We start from the raw sequence: 18,500 nt of genomic DNA on the forward strand, positions 1-18,500 counted from the left end.
ACCAAATGTTGGCTTTGACTATTGGATCTTCTAAGAACAACTATGAAGATATTAAACTCTAGAAAATATATATTTTCTAAAGTGGAATAAGTTTTAAGAATCTTAAGTGTTGTATTATCAACCTTTACAAAAAAACCCTTATAAAGGAGTAATTAACCTAAAACCTTAAATTACTTATACATATAGGTTCAAGCCCATTAATAATTAAATAAGCCCTAATTGTATAAAAGACAATAAAGGCATACAACTTTCAATTTTCTAACAATCAATGCTTAAACTCACAATCTTATAGTCCTAATTAATTTCTAATTTCTTAACCACAATGTTTTCACCTGTGTTTAGTCATTCTATTTCCGCGTTATTTTTTTCACAGATAATTCACCTTTGTAAATTATGTCGACTAAAATTTATTTATTTTCATAATATATTTCTAATATAATGTTTAGCCTTTTAGAATATTTAACTATAAATATATATAAGAATTTGTAAGCGAATTGCCCGTATAGCTCAGTGGTAGAGCGCCAGTCTTGTAAACTGGAGGTCTGTAGTTCGATCCTGCATGTGGGCAATATATTTTTTAATATTTTTTTTAATGAATTATGCTTTTCTTATCTTGTAATTATGTTGTTGGTTTATCAAGTTTTATAAATTACAATTTGTTATAAGAACAAAAATCCAAAGAGAATATATATATGTACATCCATAAAAGTATGGTAGTGTACCAATACAATTAAGTATGTGCCCAAAATGATATCTCAACTTTATCTCGTTGGTTCCGATATACTAGGATGATCGAGTCGATCCTTAATGAGTTAGTTAGGATTTTCATTGTTCTACCCATCTCTTGCAATTCTTCCAAAACATTGTAAAATAGTGTCTAAGATTGAAAAGTTTTTATTTTGATTATCAATTAAAATTCCAGGTAAAAATTTTTCAACTTTTGTTTCAGTAGAAGATTCAGGCCTAACATCACTTTTATATTCTTCTATATTTATATCTCCAAGTTCATCATGTAAAAAGGATAAAAAATTTACTAATTTAACTTTAGAACAATTTAATGAATTTTCATTAGTCATGAATGGAAATATATCCACATGAAAAATCACATCCCTAGAAACATATATAATTCCAGTTTCTAATTCATATACATTGTATCCTTTTTGATTCATAGGATATCCAATGAATACACATTTCTTTTTTTTATGTGCAAATTTTGATGTTTGTGAAATATATTCGTAGCATAACATAAACATCAATTTTTTTTAAAGAATTATAATATGGATTGGTTTATTAAACATAAAAAATAGGATTTTTCGATCAAGAATTTTCATATGCATTCGGTTAATTAAATATGTAGCAATAAGTAATGAATATGAACAAAATTTAGAAGACATATGTGAATCAAACATAATTGACCTAGCTACTTGAACTAAATGTCTATGTTTTCTTTCCACAACTCTATTTTGTTGTGGAGTGTATGCACAAGTTGTTTGATGAATAATTACTAAATATTTAAACAAATTAAAACATCTATTGTTTATGAATTCAGTCCCATTATTTGTTCTAATTATCTTAATTGCAGTCTCATACTAATTTTTGACAAAACAGAAAACTTGAAGTTTTTTAAAAACAAGATTTTATTAGGAATCAAGTTGTACATCTAGAGAAATCATAAACAATAGTTAACATATATGAATATTTTAAAATGGAATCTTCTTTATAAGGACCCCACAAATCCACATGAATAAGCTCAAATATTTTGTTAGTTTTAGTTGTGCTATTCATGAAAGGTAGTCTGTATGATTTAGACAATGAACATGTATAACAATGTTTATACTCATTAATAACTAGTCATTTTTATTTTTTCAGAATTGTTACTACTCATGTTAAATTCAAAAAGGTAAAAGAACAAGAGATCGGTTTAGAACATTTACCTGCAGTTGTGCCACTTGAAGATGCTTAAGGCGTGCCTTTTCTTTTTACATCCCTCTTGCTCTTCAAAAACTCATTGTACATCCTATACTCCTAAAGTATTGTGTCTGCATATTCATCTTGATTGGAGACATTGTTAGCCATGTTGACTGATTCTTTCTTTTTGTACTCATTATTTGATCTTTCTTTTGGTTGTTTCCACCACAACTATCTTGAAACAACTTTCCTTGAGGCGACCTTTTCCTCCACAATGAAAATACACCACATTAGTGAGGATAGTTGACTATCCTCACTAATAACCAGTCATTTATATTTTCTTTCAGAATTATTACTACTCATGTTAAATTCAAAAAAGGTAAAAGAACAAGAGATTGGTTTAGAACATTTACCTGCAGTTGTGCCACTTGAAGATTTTCAAGGCGTGCATTTTCCTTTTACATCCCTCATGCTCTTCAAAAACTCCTTGTACATCCTATACTCTTCAAGCGTTGCATCTGCATATTCATTTTGATTGGAGACATTGTTAGCCTTGTTGATTGATCCTTTTCCTTTTGTAGTCATCATTTGATCTTTCCTTTGGTTGTTTCCACCAGTGTGGATAGCCAATTATCTTGAAACAACTTTCCTTGAGGTGACCTTTTCGTCCACAATGAAAACACAACACATTCCTAGACTTAGATTTGTCTGAATTATTGTTCTTCATATCATTTCCCTCCCTTGCATACATAGAACTGTCTTGATTAATATTTCTCACGTATTTATTCTTTTCAACATTTTGTAACATAGTGAATGCCTTATACACATCAATTCATGGTTCTTGCATCAAATTTGATCCTTAACGTATTCATATTGTTTGTAAAGTCCCATTAGAAATTGTAACAATTTATTTTCCTCATCATCTTGCAACATTTATTATTCAAGAAAGTATTCATCACAATCTGTCTTAATTCCTTTACATCTACATCTCCTAAGAGGCTTTAAACTCACCATTTAATCCCAAAGAAGTCTTACCTTAGAATAGTATTCTTCAAGATCATTTCCTCCTTGTTGCAGGATGATAATATCTTTCTACAAATAGTATCTCCTCAGACCGTTGTTCCCTTCATATCTAGATTTCACTTCTAGCCACAGATCACGACTGGTCTTAGTCGAATGAAACCTCCTTTGAAACTTACATCGATTGTATTCATCATCCATGCTCTAACCATGGAGTCAACGATTCCTCACTATCTTCCGACTTCAGGATCCACTAGCCCCGTAAATGATCCATCAATGAAGTCGATCTTGATTTTGTTGATAATGCGAGTTGAACGTTAAGGAACCACCCATAGTATGTTTCTCTAGTAAGAATTCTCGTCGTAAATGTAAGTCTTAGATGATCCGTCGGATGAAACACAAGAGGATCGTTGTTGTACTTCATTTTTACTGGAAGATTCGTTTGAGGAGAGGAATGAGAGATATGCCCTGTAGAAGTATGGTTAGGGTTACTTGATTCTTCAGCGTTAGAACGATTCTTATACCATGTGCGATTCAACGATATTCGTTAAATAAAAAAGAGATGTGAATGATTTATATAGAGAATCTTGAGAAAAAAAAATGAAGAACACAAATTAAGAGAAAAACCTGTAAAGGGATTTGTGATATTTTATTCAATATTAATAGTATCACAAAGTTCAATAATAGTACACAAAACTCCCACCTATTATAAATAAGTATCTCAACTAATTATACGTACAAATTATACCTAAACCTTTATAATTAATATTATTTAATACAAATATGATTCTAAATGTTATTAACTAATAACAATGGTTATAACAACTTAAATTAACTATCTAACAAGCTCATAATTAAGTCATTAACAAATTCATAACTAAATTATTTTAACATTTATTCTACAATATCGTGTTGAATTATACTTGTTCGTTTTGACACAACTCATTACTCAACTCTAGTACAACCTCATAGTTATAATTATATTATAACTTCAATTTAAAATATTTTAAATAAAAATCCAATCATTGAACCTTCCTTTTTTAAACCAGATTTTTGCAATTAAAATTTATTACCATTTCATTTAATATAATTTTTTTAATATAATCTTTTTTTTCCTCCCATATTCATTTGTCTTCTTTTCCTTCTCTCCCTTTTAACAGTAACCATCATCTGCCCTTCCAAATCTCCCAAACTTGACGCCGTCGGCGAACCCTCTACTTTCCAAACCCCCCATTGATCCAAAATAGCTCAGAGCTCTCCAATCACTCAACATTCCCATCACTAATGACCCATGCTCCAATTCCTCCTCCTCCTGCGACGCCGTTTCTCCCTTCTGCCATTTACTCTCCCTCTGTCTCGCCGACTGCTCCGCTGACGTCCAAATTTTATACAATGTTCTCAAATCTCTTTCCTCTCTAATCAATTTCCACCTTTTCAACTGCCCCGTAGCTCCCATTCAATTCCCTACCAAACTCTCTATATCAACCTTCGTTCTTTCACATGCGTCAATAGTTTTCGGCGACTCGGCGCCGTTTGGTTAAGCCGCATACATAATGTCACCGATTTAACATCCGTCGCCTATGTCATCTCCAATATCTGACGATTTCACAAGCAAATCTATCTGGGTTTCTCCTAAAACAATGACATTTCAACATTACCTACAACTCTTGAATCTTTCATTAAATGAACTCGTTGGAGAATTATCCGACTCTATTGGTAACTTGATGTCACTCAAGAACATCTCTCTATCCTCAAATTATCTCTCTAGAACAATATCAGAATCAATGATTGTTGATAACTCCATGAAAGGAATGATGCAAACTAGTAACAATTGATAGTGGTTCGAGAAAGTTAAGGTTGGAAAGATTGGAATCAAACCTCGGACAATTTCAGTTCTGTTGTTGATTAGCTGGTCGATGTTCGACATCGAAGTTTTATACTCATACCTAAATCGGAACCCATCGGAGGAAATCAAAATCACGATTGGGTGGCCCAATTTGGTGAAAGGACGGGCTAATTTGTCGGGTCTAGACGACATTTTGAAGGAATGAGAAGAAAAGAGGAAAGTGAAGGCGACGGAGAAAGAGATGCAAGTGATTAGGACGAGAGAGATGAAGATGATTGTAGCGACTGTAAAAATAATAATAATAACATAGTTAATTAGTTACTAACTAAAATAGTTAATTAGTTTGAATAGTTTGTTAGATAATTTTATGAATTGTAATTAGTATCGAAACTCCTATATTATAAGGGAGACATGTAATGTTTGAATAACCACTTTCAATAATACAGTTTTAGTTTACACTTCTCCTTTTTCAAGATTTTAACATGGTATCAGAGCTCCAAGGTTAAGAATCTTGAAGAGTTTTCCGCTGCTTCTGTCGGTGGCCGGAGCAGCCATTGACGGAGGGCTTTATTATATTATTATTATTGAAGATAACAAGATGAAGGCTTTGATTGTGAAGTTAAAACATCAGCGCCAGTAGGGAGGAATGATTGCTGCAAGAAGGGCGGCGAAGGACTAGGTTATGGCTCTCCTATGGCAGCCATGTCTGGACCAAAAGAATCTATACTCTATGTTACTTGTGTTTACACAGGAACCGGGAAGGGAAAAACCTAATAGCAACCATAGATGTGGATCCAAGTTCAGAAACTTATTCAAAAATCATTCACAGGCTTCGTATGCCTCATATAGGAGACGAATTACATCATTCTGGATGGAATGCTTGCCGTTCTTGCTACCAAGATTCTGAAGTATCTCGTCGTTTCCTTGTCATGCCTTCTATAGTATCTGGTCGGATTTATGTAATTGACACATTGAAAGATCCGATAGTACCAATTCTGCATAAAGCGGTTGAGCCTGAAGATATAATATCCAAGACTGGATTAGCTTATCCACATACTTCCCATTGTCTTACTTCAGGTGATATATTCGTTTCTTGTATGGGTGATAAGAATGAGAATGCGAAAGGAAATGGTTTCTTCTTCTTGATTCAGATTTCAATGCTAAAAGAAGATGGGAGAAAGAAGGAAACATCCATTTTTTTGGATATGATTTCTTCCGAGAGAGATAAAGATAAATTCTATCAAACCCTTCCTAAAAGCCGCAAACAAAAATGGTGGAGAAGGGCAGCAAATGCAGAAAGGAAGAGGTGGTCACAAGGGAGTACACCATAAATCTTCACAAGCGTCTCCATGGATGCACCTTCAAGAAGGCTCCAAATTAATTCCATAAAGGAGATAAGGAAGTATGCACAAAATCTAAATGATGAAGGAATCCTTGTATTGTCAAGTGCAGGAATGTGATCTCTCTCAATTTGACATGGTGCATGCATATCACTAATGAAAGAGAATCGGGTGGATAAAGAGACCATGGATTTGATGGTTTCTCTTGTGCGATTGGGTTAAGAAGCTGATCAAAAGGAAGAATGAAATAGAAGAAGTGAACTTACGGATGCGATTCCCTTGTAATCGAAAAAAGTGATTTGTCGACAAGAATCGTCAATACAAACGAAGAAAAGTTGAAAATGTTGAAAGCTGATCGTTAATGAAGAAAAGATCATTCATGATGATTGTTGTGGATTGGACTAACGAAAATTGAGCTATCTATATCGGATAGTTTGAAAGAAAAAATGAAGCTTGCTGAATTGGGTGCTCGACTATCTATGTTGGATAGCTAAAAAAAATGGAGCTTGCTGAATTGGGTTTGCTCGGCTGTCTAAATTGGATAGCTGAAAAAAATGAAGCTTGTTGAATTGGGCTTGCTGAAGATGATGGCTGCATGATCGTAGTTTTATGTTTCATCGAATTATTTTGTCCAAGGTGAAACTTTGTTTCTACTATGTTTCTCCTTGAAGGGAGAATGTAAAAATAATAATAATAACATAGTTAATTAGTTACTAACTAAAATAGTTAATTAGTTTGAATAGTTTGTTAGATAGTTTTATGAATTGTAATTAGTATCGAAACACCTATATTATAAGGGAGACTTGTAATGTTTGAATAACCACTTTCAATAATACAATTTCAGTTTACACTTCTCCTTCTTCAAGATTTTAACAACGACAACGACGAGTTTAGAGTCGTTGATGGTTGAAGGTGAGAAAAGCAGTTGATTAGTTTGTGAATCTTCTTCTTTGGGGAGATCTGGTATAGCCTTGTCGGTTGGAATTGGTTTAGAATCAAGAAGAAGAGAAATAATATTATATTAAAATTTTTAAATGAAATGGTAATAAATTTAATAGAGTTATATATATATATATATATATTAACAGTGTTAAAATAAAGTATTAAATATAACAAATATTATGACAATAGTTTTTTAAATGACAAAATGTTTTGAGAGTATTAAATTTAACAAATCTCTAGTCGTACTAAATTTATCATTTATCCCATTTATTATTCATAACTAGGATAAATAACAACATTGATACTGTTGATTTGCCTTGGTATTTAATTCATATTAAAATATATTTATTTTAATTTTATAAAATTAAAATTTTAAATATAAAAGGCATTAAGCTAAGTTTTCCAAACAATAAAATTTTCTTTTATAAAACAATATATATTTTTTCTTTCAAAATCTCATTAAAAATCTTAATAATGGACATCAAACAAGCTCTAATCACTAGTAAAAAATTGGTCTTTTAACGTCCGGAAATTCGGCCGGTATTTATTTTTTTCGGTCGGTACTAATCAATATTGTCTGTTAAAATTTTTACGGTTGTTATTAATCAATAAAGGCTAAATTTACGGACGTTATTGATCAATAAAGTCCGTTTTCCCTATGGACGTTATTGATAAATAAAGTCTATATAATGAGACAAAATATCATTAACACTCTTCTATAACTAATATTATTAAGAGTAATGATAGGGAGCGAGATAAAACTTAAAGGAATGTATAGAGAATGATGTGTCACTTTCTAAATGTATTGAAAATTTAATAGGAGAGAGAATTTTCAGATTTTCAATCCAATTAAAAAGTGACACCTCATTCCCTATACATTGCTTTCAAGTTTTTTCCCGCTCTTTATCATTACTCTATTATTAATGAGAAAATCCATTAAAGCACCATTGTGACAAAGAGCTAAATGTCTATCCGTGTGTAATATGACATTTCCCAGACATAATATAGAGAGTATTCAGTTATAACATCCATGAATGACCCGACAACAGTTATAAGTTATAACATCCATGAATGGTAAAAATGTATTCTTGGACATTGACTATTTACTTTTTTTTTTGTTTACTGCCTTATAAATTCTATTTGCATGTATATTATTACAAAAAAAAAGAAATTGTTGGGTAAAATTTTTTAATGATGGAGTATGTTTAAATCATGAACTCACCTGATTTTAATAATTTAACTTAAATAATCAAAAAGGAAAAAATTGTTCGGTTAAGATTTTTAATTGATTTACAATAATTTAACAATTTTGATTTCGATGATTGATGAAATGATTTTTGATATTAAATGGATAAAACTAAGTTCAATAATTGTTAGTCATATCAAATATATAAATATATATTTAAATATCAACATCTTAAGTGGTGTAGTGGTAAGTATGCTTGTTTGTCACAAGGGTGACTTGAGCAGATGTCGTCTAAGCGTAGTTAAACGATGGTGTTTAACTTGAGCAGATGACGTCTAAGCATAGTTAGATTAGGGCGTCTAACTTGAGCAGTTGGCTTCTAAACGTAGATAGACGAGAGCGTCTAACTTGAGCAGATGGCGTCTAAGTCTAATTAGATGAGGGCGTCTAATTAGATGAGGGCGTCTAAGATGAGATGGACGGCTAAGATGATCAGATGAGGCGTCTAAGCAGATGGACGACTAAGATGATCAGAGGGCGTCTAAAATGAGCAGATGGACGTCTAAGATGATCAGATGAGGCGTCTAAGCAGATGGACGACTAAGATGATTAAATGAACGTCTAAGATGATCAGATGAGTGTCTGAAGAAAGATAGACATCTAAGATAAGCAGATGGCATCTGAAGGAAGATAGATGTCTAAAGGTTGGGCATCTGAAGCAGATGAGTGTCTAGACAGCTGGCAGTAGAGCTCTTTAGACAACTAGCAGCAGAGCTCAACAAATAAACAACTGCCACGTACGACATAATTCAAATTACATGTACTGCATTTTACTACCATGATCTCAAGAATATTTTACTGATGTACTACCCAGTACCTCATGGATAGTACATCCAACGGAAAGAGGACATGTGTCAAAAAGGAGGATTCGACCGTTAGTGCTTTTCAAGTATATAATTAACTGCCTAAGGACAACGGACGAATTTCTGGAATAACAAGACATAGAATAAGAAGCTCTCTCTCTCCCTATATATATATATACTCCATTCGTGAACAAGCTTGTTAAGCTGAAGATTATTTTGTAATTCATCCACTGTTCTTTCTGTGTGAAATTTCAGTGTTGTAAGTTAAACAGAGAATGTTCTATTTAATATTGTGTGTGTGCTAGGAGTTTAGAACATGCGGTCAATTAAGTCATGGGTTTATGACTGGGTTTGTGTAGTATTGTTCTATACAAATCAAAAGCTTCTAGTAAATATCCTTTCAGTTGAGGAAGAAGGGGTGACATATGAGAGTTTACTCCGAACATCCATAAACAAACCCTGTGTTATTTACTTTCTGTTATTTGTATTCATTTGTCTAAAGAGAAAGTGTTTCTCCCTCAATCAAGGTTGTTCTTCAAGCCCCCACGGAGTGGTGGGTTCGGTTCAATCTGGGATTGACGGCTTTGGCATGCATGGATGAATTGCTTATAGTAAGGTAGAAGCGATGCGAGATGGGATAAAGATTCTCTCTTTCTTTCTTCTAAGCTTGAAAGTCGAATATCTGTTTTATCTCCCGAAGCTACTACCTAAGGAAAGGAAAGCGAGGATACTCCACTCCAAAGTGCATAGAAACTTTCGTTCGGGTTAACCTAATATAATAAAAAGAGTTCATCTCACTCTTCCTCGGATTTGATTGTAGAGTCACTTCTTTGTATTCATTTGTCTAAAGCTTCAAACATAAACAAAACAGTTCCGCACTTGAATCATTTCATGAGTTTGTGAAGATTTGTGAAGAATAGAAACAAATACTAATCTCTTACAGGATTATTATCGAAGAGTTTATCGTAAGTGTTCAACAATAGTCAGACCTAGTCTCTATTGCTAGCACCGATCTTAACAGAAATAATAAAAAAGATGAGACTTCAATAATAGCTTACGAATTACCAAGTCCATACAAAAAGAATAAGAAATTAAAGACGAATCATACAAAAACTTTTTAAGTTGTGGAGTTTACACTTATTATAAACTCTATAATAGTTAATTAGAGTTTATTGGATTTGTTTTTGGGTTTAGGCTTGGGCCTGACCAAGAGTTATTTAGGATTTACATTTGGAAGAAAAAATATAGAGATAAAGTGTGAGGTAAAAACTTTATATTCATTCTTTTATAGTGAAATCTAGTGGCGACTGAGGTGGACGTAGCTCATTTGAGTGAACCACTATAAATTTGTGTCTTCTTGTTTTTTCTTTTCTTGCGTTTTTGCAGATCGTTTCAAGTAGGACAGATTTTTGGGGATCAAAATACTAACAACTAGTATTAGAGTTGTTAGGCTAGATGGGAGCATAAGAAACGATGGCAAGTGAGAAAGGACCCGGAATTGAAAGATTTGATGGAACAAATTATGCATTATGGAGAATGTAGATTGAGGATTATCTCTATTGAAAGAATCTTCATTTTTCTTTAAGTAAGAAATCAAAGAATATGGCTGAAGCTGAATGAAAACTCCTTGATAGACAGGTTTAGGGAGTTGTTCGATTGATGCTAGTCAAAACTATTGCTCACAACGTAGCAAAAAATAATACCACCATAAGTCTAATGAAAACTCTATCTGATATGAATGAGAAACCATCTTCTAACAACAATGTACATTTAATGAAAAACTCTTCAATTTAAGAATTGTTGGTGGTACCTCTGTCACTACTCATTTGAACGAATTGAATACATTTATGAATAAATTGTTATCTATTGATATTAATTTTAGGGACGAAGTTAGTGCCCTAATTTTGTTAACATCTTTACTAAATAGTTGAGAACCTAAGAGGGAAGCAATTAATAACTATGTTGGAAATTCTAAATTGAAATTTATTGAAGTTAGAGATCAAATTATTGTTGAAGAGGTTTGTAAAATTAATTTTGGTGAAATATTCAAAGGTTCTACTCTGAATGTTGAAAACAGGGGTAGAGGTAATGATATAAATTTTTTCAACCGAGGTAAGAGCAGAACTATGTTAAGAAATAGGAGGAGTCAGTTCAATTATGAGCGGACATATAATTATTGGAATTGTGGTAAGTAGAGTCATTTGAAGAGAAACTACAAAACACCGAAGAGTAACAATGCTAATAAAAGTGATGCAGCCAACGTTGTTATTAAAAATGACACTAATGCGTTTCTTCTGTCAGTTGATAGCCCGTTAGAAACATGAGTTTTGGACTCGGGAACATCTTTCCACACTAGTGCCCGCAAAGAATTAATAGAGAATTATGTGACTATAAACTGTGAGAAAGTTTATCTCATAGATGGTGATCCACTAGATATTGTAGACATGAGGGACATTAAATTGAAGATGGAAAACAGTTCTGTTTAAAATATTAATAAGGTGAGCATTCCAAGTTTAATGCGCAATCCGATTTCTGTTACACAACTTGATGACAAAGGTCACAATTTTAGTTGTAAAAATGATACATGGAAGGTGACTAAAACATCAATAGTTATTGTTCGAGGTCATAAAATTGAAATGTTATATACGACTTCAACATGTAGAGACACAGTTCATGATGTTGTGGATGACTCAAAGAACAGTGAGTTATGACATTACATGTTAGGCCATATGAGAGAAAAAGGAATGAAAATTATTTTGAAGAATAGTCAGATTCTAGAACTAAATTCTATTGAACATCAATTATGTGAAAACTGCATTCTTGGTAAACAAAAATGTATGAGTTTCTTAAATATTGGGAAGGAGCTCAAGAAAGAAAGGTTAGAGTTGGTACACACTAATGTTTGGGGACCTGTACATGTTTCTTGTATTGGTAGAGCACACCACTACGTGACGTTTATAGACAATTCAAAAAGAAAAGTATGACTTTATGAAGAAAACTCTCAAGTATTTGTTATTTTTAAGAAATTGAAGTCTTTAGTTAAAAATTAAACAAATCAGAAGGTTAAGTGTTTGAGATCTGATAACGGAGTCATTTCAGATTTTAGAGAGTATTGTGATGTGAATGAGATCATTATGGTGAAGACTATTCTCTAAACACCTCAAGAGAATGGAGTAGCTGAACGGATTATCGAACATTGAACGAGCGTGCTAGAAACATGAGATTTCATTATGGGCTACTTAAAACCTTATGGGTAGAAGCTACCAACACTTCTGCCTACTTGATAATAGAGGACCCTCTACTCCTCTTAAATTCAGAATTCAAGAAGAAATTTGGAGCAATAAAAAGGTAAACCTTTTCTTATTTAAAGTGTTTAGTTGTTTATCATATGTGCATATTAATGAATGTGATAGTAGCAAACTTAATCCAAAGTCTAGTAAATGTTTTTATTGGTTTTGGTGCTATCGCATTTGGTTATTATTTCTGGGATAATCAAAATCGGAAGATCATTTGTAGTAGAAACGTTATCTTCAATGAACAGATTCTCTACAAAGATTGTGTTGGTAATATATTAAATGGTGATTCCAAATTGGAAGTGACTAGTTCGGTCGATTTGAGAGATTTTTCAACTAAATATATATTGACAGTCGAAGAAGACCAATGTGTTGTTGAAGATAAAATCGTTGAGAACATGACCCCAAAGGTAAATCAACAAACACCGGTTATATAGTTAAGAAGATCGTCAAGAAATCAAAAACTAGTCGAGAGGTGGTCCCCATCTCTGAACTATATCTTGTTGACAAATAGAGGCGAATATAAATGCTATGAGAAAACAATACAATTTGATGAATCAGTTAAGTAAGAGTCTACAATGAAAGATGAGATGAACTCTTTAACGTCGAATCAGACTTCCTAGTGTAATCACTTATTTCATTTGAGAGTAGGGTATGTAACTTTAAACTATTTAAATTTCTTTGATTTAGTGAAACTTATTTCTCCCGTGGACGTAGGTCAATTTTTACTGAACCACGTATATTGTGTTGTTATTATTTTGTGTTATTTTAGTTTTGGTAAATCCGTTGTTTGTTATAGATGATTTGTAAACTAATTTGTTACAAGTTTGATTTCTAAGAACATCCGTGGTTTTTTTTTGTTGTAAAACCCAACACACTTATAATAAACTCTACAATAGTTAATTATAGTTTATTGAGTTTGTATTTGGGTTTGGGTCTGACCAAGAGTTATTTAAGTTTTATTACTTGAATGTTTACCTTAAGTATGTTATTATTAAGGGTTACATTACGAAGGAAAAATTCTAAAGAGATAAAGTGTGAGGTAAAAACTCTGTATTTCTTCTTCTTCTTCATAGTAAAATCTGGTGGCGACTTAAGTGGACGTAGCTCATTTGAGTGAACCACTATAAATTTGTATCTTCTTGTGTTCTTCTTTTCTTGAATTTTTACATATCGTTTCAAGCAGATCAGATTTGGGGATCCAAATCCTAACTGTTGTAAAAACTATCACCCATAGAATGAAAAGTAGAAATATAGCAATCGTAATGAATATAGAACAATAACGTAAAAGTAAAGAATAAACAAAATAACGACACAAGAGTTTTACCCAGGTTCGGACCAACAATGTCTTACGTCTTGCTTTTGGATAATCGAATCAATAGAGTTATAATTACAAATTCTAAGTCTCTGTATATTATAGGTTTTAGTCTCACCACACTCTACAACTCGTTTACAATATAAATATATATAGGTTTTTTAACCTTCTTCCCAGTCTGGGTCTTTACCATCTTCTTTCACTCCTTGAATTTAGCAAATGCCTCATCCTTGTGCTTCAAGATGTATACCCAAACCTTGCGTAAACAATCATCAATGAAGGTGATAAAATACCGACCTCCATCTAGAGTTGCAGTCCTTGCAGGCCCCCACAAGTCTAAGTGAACATAACTAAGTGTCTTCTGAGTCACCTCAACTGATCGCCCAAATTTCACCCTCGTAGTTTTACCATATATGTAGTTCTCATAAAACTCCAAATTATCAAGTTTTTTCCTTGCCAATATAGCCTCTTTTACTCAACTCCTTCAAACCCCTCTCACTCACATGCCCCAATATTTTATGCCATAGACTTGTGGACGATATATCTCGAGGTTCTTCCACTGCCACGATATCACCAACAAGGTGCTGCCTTAAAGGACGTAAAGACTCCTCTCGCACACCCTTCATTACCACTAGCGACCACTTTGTGATCCTCAATACGTTCTTCTCTCCCTTTCATGCAAAACCAAGTTGTTCTAGTGAGCCAAGTGAGATTAAATTCTTACGAAGATCCTGGACGTGTCGTACTTCCATCAATACCCTCTCGATTCTATCATGCGTCTTCAAACGCACTATTCTGATTCCCATAACCCTACAAGACTTGTTGTTACCTAACAAAACTTCACCCACCGAAGTCTTCTCATAAGTCTCGAACCAACTCTCATAAGGTGTCATATGGAACGAACACTTGGAATCCATAATCCAACGTTTGTCGGACTAATTAGTGGAGATAACGAGAACATCCTCACTTTTGTACCCATTCTCGGCCTCTTGAACAACCACCGCTTTTCCTCTCTTCTTCCCGTCGTTACTCAAATCTGGACGATCTCGCTTAAAGTGTCCCTCATTGTCACAATTCTAGCATTTAGTAGATTTATTCTCGAGAGACTTTGAACGCCTCTTCTTCTGGATTTTATTGTCTCTTTTCTCGGTACTCCCTCAAACTAAGAGTCCATCTCCACTCACATTGCTCTCTTCATTCCTCTTCTTTTGGTCATTCGATATCAACGCACTCATTACATCATCGAGGGTAAGTTCCTCCCTCCCATGCTCAAGTATGTCTACGAACGTCTCATACGACTTTAGTAAAGAATTCAAAAATATTAGCGCCTTATTCTCATCCTTGTACTTCTCCCCGATGTTTTCTAAATCAAGGAGAATCTTGATATAATGAATTTGTTTGATTATTGTATTTCTTTGGTTTGACTGATAATTAAACAGGTTCAGGGTATGTAAAAAACAAACAAAATATTAAAAATCAGTAAAGAGGAAATACCGAAAGATATGCTTATATCTTTCGGTAAAAGCAGTAAAGCAAAGCTGAAAGATGTCACTAAATCTTTCGGTAAAGTCAGTAGAGCAAAGCCGAAAGATATGCATAAATCTTTCGGTAAAGGAAGTAAAGTAGAGCCGAAAGATATCAATAAATCTTTCGGTAAAGGAAGTAAACATAGCCGAAAGGAAGTAAAGCAAAGCCGAAAAAATACATAAATCTTTCGGTAAAAGAAGTAAAGCAAAGCCGAAAGATATGCATAAATCTTTCGGTAAAGGAAGTAAAGTATTTCCGAAAGATAGCAATAAATCTTTCGATCGTAGTAAGAGCATTTCCAAAAGATTTTACTAAATCTTTCGGGAAATGATATACCAAAAGATATGAAAGTTGTCGGCTTAGGTGTCTAAACCTTTACCGACAAGAGCAATATCGACAGATGCCGACAGTCTGACGGGTTGTCAGGAAAAGGCTTTTACCGACAGATATAGGGCTTTTACCTTTCGGTTATACTTTCGGTAAAAGACCTATTTTTACTAGTGACAAGAGTTAAAGAATTTATAAAAACATGAAAAAAAACAAGAAGATCAATCAAAGTAAGACTTCCTAACATAAATCCCTACTTCACATTGTATGTACAAAAGTGAGATTGAACTAACTGAAATTCTTAACTAAGAATCGTTGGATCGGGATCGCTGAGAATCTAATTTAGTTAATGAGAAAACTAGACTGGAAGTGTCGTACGTAGAAGACATTGAGAGTTGAAAAGAGAACTGGACTGGATTCGTGAATGGAGACGCAATGAACTGGAGTGGAATTAATGTGCCCTAATTATTAAATTAAGTGCGTATTTATTTAATCTTATGGACGTTATTTAGGCCACCTCTAGTGTCCATTTTAAATACGGACGTTATTTAACCCACCTCTAGAGTACGTTTTACATATGGACGTTATTTAACCCACATTTAGTGTCCGTTTTTGATACGGACGTTATTTAACCCACCTCTAGTATCCGTATTTCATCTGGGCGTTATAAATGACCGTTAAAACACCATTTTTTACTAAATGGTTAGATGGCTTGAAATGTACTAAGAATTGAGAGCTCTCACATGTTCCTTTAATCCTATGGCGCAATTTAATTGCCTTAAACTCACTAGAAATTTGTAATTTGTTTATCTTCTAAATCAATCTAAACTCATTGGGTTAAGATTTAATGAGGTTCGATTAACACGCTAGTTATATCTTTGACTCAATTTTCCAAACATCTTAAAAAACTAGAATCAATCCCTCCGATTTCAACTTTAAAACTCACACATAACTCCTAATTAAATGCCAAATAATTTAGGAAAAAACACCATATACTTGCAATATTGATTTGTGTGAATTAATTGCTTCCATCAAACAATTACTTAACCAAATGATATATGTATCATGTGTATCTATACAATTATCGATCTCAATTAACAAAAGAATTAATCTAGCTAGCTACTTATAATATGTATGCACATCAAAAAATGAATTTGAATAAGAAGAAGAGAAGAATTGACATAATTAAGGATAGGAAGAGAGTAGAGCCATGGGAATGCAATGGGCATTCTTCCAAGTCCTTGCATGCATCTTCAAAATCTCTATAACTCTCTCCTTGATCTTAGTTCCCATCTCCACTTGTAGCACCAAGCAAAGCTTACTCACCACTCCCACCTCCAACATCTCCTTCAAAGCCACCCCATTCCCCGAATGTTTCGCTATCGAATGCAAAACCCTAATCGCTCTCTCGCTAGCAACCTTCGATACCCTCATTATCTTCTTCGAAACGATAGCCAGCCCCGCCCCGTGGCCCAAGACCTTTGCCCGCCCTTCTGCGCATTGGCAGAGATGGTCTAGAACAGTCAGTGCCATTTCGCATACCCTCTTTTCCGACGACTCAACTAACATGTCGATCATCACCTGGACTGCTCCTGCCTCCACTGCCTTCACCCGGTTCCGACCAATCGAAGTCACGTTTATTAGCACGTGAAGTCCTGCCCGGGTGGCTTTAGGGGTAATTTGATCTTTTACTAGTTGAACTATTTCCGTGAAGAATCTAGGGTTTAATGACCCAATGATCATGTCTGTAGGGTCGGTTACTTCTGTGATGGATTTTAGTATCATGACCGCGTAAGCTCTTGAGTCGTAGCTTCCGAGTTTCATCGCGCAAGTTAACGCATTTAGGAACCCGTTACTCTTGAAGAGGGTTTTTAAACCTGTTTCGGATAGATTAAGAGAGTGTAGAGTACTGAGTGCCTCGTTGGTAGCATCGTCAGACTCGGTGATCAAAGAAGCGGCGAAGAGAGCGCCTCCTGCGGCCTCGATGCACCTTTTGTTTGCGTGGCTGACGGAGGCCATTGACTTTAATTTAGCGAGGCAGTTGATTTTAGCTTGAGTAGTGGATTTGGAATGATCATTTATAAGCTTGGTGATTTGGGATTTGGTTACTGCGGGTTTGGGTGTGGGGAAGCGTTCGATGCCGTTGGAAGCGTTGATTGCGCACCATGATTGGATTAGACGGCGGAGGGTGTGGTTTGGAGTGATTAGGTCATGGACTGATTCTGCCGGGAGAGGCTGTTTGGTTACCGGACAGAATTGGTTGTTGTTGGAGAAAACCCATTTCTCGATGTTTTCACGGTCGTAGGTTATGCCGGTGGGGACTATGACTGGATCTTTCATCATTTGAAGAGAGATGGGGCAGATGAAGTAGTGTGGGATCTCAATTTCCTCCGTGTTTGACATTCTTGAATCGATCAGACAATATTGAATTAATATTTGAACTGGGTTTTGATGAAGAAGGGATTGTAAATGATGATAATGAATTGGAAGAAGTTGGAATGGATTGTATTTATACTCAGGGGGATAGGAGAGAGAGAGAGTCAAAGTTACAAAGTCAAAAACACGGAAAATGTAGATATATATGCACATATATTTAATTATTCTAGAAAATATATTTACGAGTAGACAACTGTGTAGGGTTTAATTGGTCTAGAAAAAATAAAATTCGCCCACCATTTTGACTTTCTCTCTCTAAAGGAATCCCATGGAACGCCAGAATTGTGGAAAGTGGAGAGAAAGCTGTTACTTACTCAGTCCTCTCTTTCTCAATGCATGTCTTTATCTCCTGCAGCAACTTTTCAAAGTAAGTAATAGTCTCACTAAGAGTGAAATAGTGTCTTAAAATATTATGTAGGGTTCAATTTATTTAAAGTAATGATTATGGTAATAACTTCAATTCAAAAAATAAAAACTAATGAATTATTAATATTTAT

The 18,500-nt window shown here is 34.1% G+C and overlaps 1 protein-coding gene and 1 non-coding gene across 2 annotated transcripts; one reads left to right on the forward strand and one right to left on the reverse strand.

The window, feature by feature from the left end:
• The first annotated feature begins 496 nt into the window (after window positions 1-496).
• Window positions 497-568, forward strand: TRNAT-UGU. Its single transcript has one exon. It is a non-coding gene; the product is annotated as a tRNA-Thr (tRNA).
• Window positions 569-16,587: 16,019 nt separating this feature from the next.
• LOC124915568 (E3 ubiquitin-protein ligase PUB23-like) lies at window positions 16,588-18,010 on the reverse strand. The gene has a single exon (XM_047456318.1). The coding sequence runs from the start codon at window positions 17,968-17,970 to the stop codon at window positions 16,753-16,755; it is 1,218 nt and encodes a 405-aa protein (XP_047312274.1). The 5' UTR covers window positions 17,971-18,010; the 3' UTR covers window positions 16,588-16,752.
• Window positions 18,011-18,500: the final 490 nt, after the last annotated feature.

Source organism: Impatiens glandulifera, chromosome 9, assembly GCF_907164915.1.
Source record: "Impatiens glandulifera chromosome 9, dImpGla2.1, whole genome shotgun sequence".
Classification (NCBI taxonomy): Eukaryota; Viridiplantae; Streptophyta; class Magnoliopsida; order Ericales; family Balsaminaceae; genus Impatiens; species Impatiens glandulifera.